Genomic DNA, 6558 nt, shown 5'->3' with positions numbered 1-6558 from the left:
CCCGGCCCCCCAAACAAAAAAAAAGAAAAGGAACTCTTTCAGGCTATGAAGTACCTTGACAACCAAACCAGCATGCACACCCCTTCTTCTCATAAGCATTAACAATGGTTCTTCATAGCCTCCATGATAGAAACCAGCAACAATTGCTTCCTTTCCCCGAGCCTGAAGAGAAAACAGCACATTTCAACTGAAGACCATTTTGTTCAAGCCGACGAGCTTCTGGTGTTTTGAAGGTAAATATACACAAATAGGAGAAAATAAAAAGACATCTGAAAACCAGTAGCTTCTTTCTAAAGAACCTACATGTGATTGAGAGTAAATCAACTTAAATCATTAACATGGCTACCTGAAATCTAAAAAATTTAAATAGCCAACTTGGCTGATTTGGTACAACAGGAATAAACAGTACCATGACCTACCCGCACAATTTGTTGAACTTTCTCAGCTGTTGCCACTGGTGGACGTTTCTTTATATGTTCCCTTAACCCAATCAATGAATATCTGCAAGGATAATAACATATGTACCATCGTATCAGCTGATTTTTATTATCATATGAAGTTTAACGCAGGTATTCATAAACCAATAAGCTAAGAGACAACTTCTCTCTACCACTGAGACGAGCTTAAACGAACATCTAGGATCTCTACAGAAGAAGGACAATGACCAAGTACTTAACCGTTGAGCTCAGCCATTAGTGACAGGTAATTTTGCAAGAAAATTGAAACAAGTAGCCACTAGAGACAAGTATAGCATACTATGTATACAGATTTTAGATGTACAACAGCAACATACCCGGTGAAATCCCATAAGTGATCTGGGAAGGAAAAACGTACGCAGACCTTATAGCCACTACCCGGTGGAGGTAGTGAGGTTGTTTCCGAAAGATTCTTGGCTCAAGTGCAACAAATCCCGGTATGAAGGAGACAGTAAAGAAAATATAGCAAATAACAAGGAAGCAGTGCAAAAGTCTACCCAAGAGGAGTCAAAACAACACAAAAATCATGTGATAATCGAAACACCACAGACAACTTACTAGGATAGATAATTAAAAACAATGATATACAATGATAGAAGTAAAAAAACAAGAACTACAATAAAAAGTCGCACCAAAGCAAACACCACCCACCCTAAGCAAGACAACATAGACTACCTACTAACATTCTACCCCAATACGTGTCATCAACACCCACCCTATCTAGGGTCATATCCTTGATAACCTGAAGCTATCTCATATCCTGACTTATCACATCTCCCCAATACTTCTTCGGCCTACCTTTGCCTCTCCTGGCACCCTCTATAACCAACATCTCACAACTCCTCTCTGGTGCGTCTATGCATTTTCTCTTCACATGTCCAAACAATCTCAATCCCGCTTCCCTTATCTTGTCCACCTCGAGGGTCACTCCTACCTTATTCCAGATATCCTCAATTCTAATTTTATCACTCCTAGTATGACCACACATGTAATGCCCTCAAATATTTAAACTAATATTCTCACTCCAACAAGTCATTCTTTGATGATAGCAACAACTCCTACTTCACAATTCCTTGACTTTTGAGTCGTGGAAAATTTATTTATCTTTAGTTATGTTGGTATTATAAAGAGTAGTGTCGGGGTAGTTTAGTGAATTATCATGACATGATACACATCCTCCTAATAATATAAATCAACTGTGATATTATCAAAAGCTGGGCAACCAACAATGACTTTTTGGGCAGCCACCTTTTCCCAGTAAGCTCTAGTGATAAATATCATGTGTATTATGCATAGCATGTGATTTTGGAGCTCCTCTATAGAAGTTGGTTCCTTTATGACTACGAAACATTTCTAACTCTCTCATACAATAATAGTCCACAAAACCACCAAAAGAATTTGTTCCTCTCGGGATGAATTTGAGATACACTCTACCTTGTGGTAAGTAATCATAATTTGTTTTGAACTCTGCAGTTTTTAGTATTGGCCAAACCCATCGGTGCCCCCTAATGTTGGCAACAAATTTCATATAGACACCTCAACTGGACGATATTTACTTTAGACACTTTAAGTAGGGTCCTATTATGTCATTTTGACACTTTTTGCTGAGTTGGCATATTTAGTGTGTTACACTTACTTTGAGCGCATGAAAGGCGTAATTTTTATGATTTTCTTAATTTATTTTAATTTCTTCTTCTTCTTCTTCCTTCTCTCTCCTTCCCACACTTCCTCCACCATATACCACCACCTTGCCACCATTTTATATTCAAGTTTCTCCTCTCTGTCCTTTCTTACTGTGGAAAATTAAATTAATAATATAAATCAACAAAAATAATTTAGGAAAGGACGAAAATATGTCTAGAGCATATATCTTCTTCATGATATCAAATTTCTCCACCTAATTTTTTCCATAGTTCCATTGTCGGAAAGTTCGCCGAATCCTTTAAATGTTCATTGGTCTATTTTCACCTCTCTCTCTATTTAAGTAAATTCTTTTTTCATATTCGATTTTTGAAATACTAATTTTCTACTTCTCAAAGCTTTTAACTTTTTCTATTTTGAAGAACCATTTCAAGTTAATTCATAAATAGATTTGATCTTATCATGGATAAATTTTTTGGGTACTTTGAAACTTTCAAAACGAGCAATTCCAATGGTGAAGGTAATTGGAGGAAAGAAAAGGATGAATTTGAAGTATTGAAGAAATGGTAATAGTATGATAGTTGAATCATGGGTGTTGGATTATGACCCAAATTGGTTAGAGGAGGAGATATGGAAATGGTGGAGGAGAAAATAATGTGTTGTAGATTTTTTTTCCTTTTTCTTTTTTATTGAAAGGTAATTTTTAAAGTAATTAATTAATTAAATAATTTTAAAATAGGTTTTTATTCATAATATATTTTCTTAATATTTATTCTATATATAAATATATATATGCCACGCGTCTTTATTTAATTCGCTACTTTGACACGTCATCGACGAGTCTAATACACACATCTTATATATTTGGCTAGTTGTCAGAAAAATGTCAATATAATACAACGGCCCCCTACTTAAGGTGTTTAAAATGAATAAGGTCTACTTGAGGTGCTCAAGTGAAAATTGATGTCAAAATTAGGTGGCTACCGATGGGTTTGGCCTTTGGTATTGTTAGCATATCTAGTTGTATAAAACCTTATTTTCAATGAAATAAATATGTTTTGGAAAGTTAACATATATACCTAAATCTTTCATGAAGGACATAAAGTCCAATTTTGCCGTTTGCCTTTTCAAAACTAAGCTACAATACGAGGTACTAGAACTGATCAGTTTTACTGTTTTGGAAACAAAGTGTTATTTACACCCGACTAAGTTAACTTTTGATGATAATCTTATTTTATGTCAACATGATGTAACTACTAGAAATTAAAGAATGTATTTAATTGTATTTTCAAGGATGTATATACTCATGTACAAGTTGAGGAACTTGAGAGGTTGGTTGGTCTACAGTTTGAGCTCTTGAAGTTGTTCGCCAATTTGTATGCTAAAGGCTAAGATTTGTGCAATGTTTTGAAAGGCGAAAGAAGACAATGGTCTGCTTCACCACAAGGCGAGCCGCTCGCCTTTTTGAATTGCGACGCAAATTAATACCAAAAAATAAAGGCGGAATGACATGAGAGACCCCTATACTTGGCTTCGTTTGTCACATAGGCCCTTCTACTCACGAATTTGCCAGATGAACCCTCGAACCCACTGAAACATAACATTTTAAACCCTTTTGGTTGTGCATGCACTTCAAACACACAATAAAAATAACAATTCATCATCCATGTAAGATTTTTAATGACACGTTATTTATTTTTAATTTATTTAAAATTTACAATTTCTTTCTCTTTCTCTCTCTCTCTCTCTCTCTCTCTCTCTCTCTTTATCTTTATCTTTATCTTTATTTTTATTTTTATTTTTATTTTTCGTTTTCGTTTTTTTATTTTTATTTTTAGTTTTCACTATGTTTCTCCCTCACCATCTTTGTTCTTGACTACCTCCCTCCATTTTTTACACCAAAACACACCATTGCAATCTTACATCCTTACCTGAATCATTGCCTTAAATAACTATAATTTGTCGTTCTTCTCCAAATTTTCATCGTTCACAACTTCCTGTCATTTTTTTACCAACGTTTTTGTCCACAACTTGAACCACCATGAATCGTTCCTCCATTAATGCCGACGAACCACAGTAAAGTACCTAAATATTCTCAATGAACCACACTAAAATATCTTAACATGCTCTAACATCATCTTACAATTTTACACAATATATTTCACCTAATTTTACAAAGACATACAACAATCACTCTTCACTCTCCAAAATCACCGAATTTTTGTCACTTCACCACCTATATTACCTATCCTCTATTTTCTCAATAGCTTCTCCCCATATAATTTCTAACAAATTTGAAATAATTACGATAACTGAATGAGAGAGAAATGGGAATTGGATTGGGGAAAAATGAGTGGGGGAAGAAAGGGTGGTAGACTGATAGTTAGAGAAAAGAAATTGGGGAAAAAACAAAGAGGGTGACATATATTACATTTATTTATTTATTTAATTGTTTTTAGTCCAAAATTTAATGTCTACGCCCCTTTAACGCGTGAAATCACGTGTTTGTTCCAGCTCAGCTATTAAGTTGCCATGTAGACTAGGCAATGGTCAGAGGGGTTTAAAATGTTATATTTCAGTGGGTTCAAGGGTTCAATTGACAAAATCGTGAGTAGAAGGATCTATGTGACAAACATAGCCAAGTACAGGAGCCTCCCAAGCCATTCCACCAAAAATAAAATATGTAAATACACACATGAATAATCAAAATCACAATAGCAATAACATATTAGCAAATATATCAATTCAAAAACTGAAAATAGATAGTACATACTAATAGTCTAGATCTTGGATGAGAAAAAACATAATAAAAGTCCAAACAATGAGCAAAAAAACAGGCGGAAGTAAGTCTGATGTCTGAAGCAGAAGGATAACGAATTAGAGGAAGAAGATATCTGAAGAAGAAAAGAAGAAATATATATTGGTTAGACTTTGGAGTTGCCGGAGAAGTCTAGTCGAGTCCATTAGTTGGAGCCCCAGTTGTGAAAAATTTGAAAGAAGGCCCTAAAATTACCTTTCAACTTTTAAGTCCCTCAATTGGTTACCTTTTTTGAGAAGGTATACAAAAAACCACACCTTTCTGTCCATGGCGTCACCTTTTAAATATCGCCTCGCCACAACTCTAAAAAGCGATGAAAAGTCGCCTCGCCTTTCACAATACTAGGTATTGGTATAAACTTATGAATAAATGGCGACGAGGCGATTGCCTTTCACAACACTGGGTATGTGTATTAACTTATAAATATATTTAAAAGGTTTTCTAAATACGTGGTTACTTCTTGTCACTTGAACATGAGTATATAAAACCTTGAAAATACAATTAAATACCCTCCTTAATGTCCAATAGATCAATCATGTTAACATAAAACAAGATAAATCATCAACAGTAAGCGTAATATGTGTAAATAAAACTATGTTTACAAAACACTAAATTTGGCTTGTCCTAGTACCTCTATTGTAACTTAGTTTTGAAAAGGCAATCTGGACATTATGTACTTGATGAAAGATGTAGTTGTATGTGTAAGCTTTCCAAAACGTATTTATTAATTGAAAACAGAGTTCTATACAACTAGATATGCTAACAATACTTAACATTGTACAGTTCAGAAAGAGATTTTGATTACTTACCACAAGGTAGAGTGTGTCTCAAATTTCAACCGAAGGAACACATTTTTCATGTGATTTTGCTGACCAATATGCTTACAAGAGAGTTATAAAGGTTCCTTAGTCTTAAGGGAACCGGCTTCTATAGAGAAACTGCTAAAACATAAGTTATACAACTGATATTTATCACTAGAATTTGCTTTAAAAAGGTGGTTGCCAAAAAATTCAATGTTGGAGGCCAACTTCTACAATTATCACACTTTGCTTTCTATAATTAAAAGGATATGTATATTTTAATGAGAATTTTCTAATCTAGCACTATTTTTTATAATACTAGCACAATTAAAGATAAGCAAGTGTTCCATGTCTCAAAATTCAAGTAAAGCAATTGTTAAGTAGGAGTTGTTCCCATCATCGAGGAATTACTTGTTGGTGTGAGAATATTAGTTTAAATATTTGGGGGTGTTACAACACATCTACCTCAACTTTCTCATCTCTGCAATACGTATCTTCTGAACATGGGAGTTCTTGACTGGCCAACACACAGTCACATACAACAATGTCAATGAAACACCACTCTACAGGCTTCACTTTAAGGCCTACCTCACCCATGACATCTTTGAATTTGCACTCACATATTCTATCTTAGTCCGACACATCCAAAACCCTTTAGCCTCCTAAGTATAAAGATTTTAGATGTAAATACTTTTATATCATTATTTCCGTATGACTTTCATGAATGTGGTAACTCTCTTTTACAGTTTAGCTAGATATCAATATTTAGTGTTTTATACTTGCAGTTTTGCACCACAAAGAAACTCCCCCCCCCCCCCCCCCC

The 6558-nt window shown here is 34.6% G+C and overlaps 1 protein-coding gene across 2 annotated transcripts in view; it reads right to left on the bottom strand.

The window, feature by feature from the left end:
* LOC107017936 (anthranilate phosphoribosyltransferase) overlaps positions 1 to 6558 on the bottom strand; it is an 11888-nt gene that overhangs the window by 2394 nt on the left and 2936 nt on the right. For both annotated transcript variants that reach the window (XM_015218233.2, XM_015218234.2), the window contains exons 6-7: positions 420 to 501; positions 55 to 162 (exon numbers count right to left, since the gene is read on the bottom strand). In XM_015218233.2, the coding sequence (XP_015073719.1) occupies positions 55 to 162; positions 420 to 501 (190 nt within the window). The remainder of the gene's footprint in view (positions 1 to 54; positions 163 to 419; positions 502 to 6558) is intronic.

This window comes from Solanum pennellii, chromosome 4 (genome assembly GCF_001406875.1).
Source record: "Solanum pennellii chromosome 4, SPENNV200".
NCBI lineage: Eukaryota > Viridiplantae > Streptophyta > Magnoliopsida > Solanales > Solanaceae > Solanum > Solanum pennellii.
Note: the sequence above shows the minus strand (reverse complement) of the source record. Positions and strands in the feature narration are given on the sequence as shown.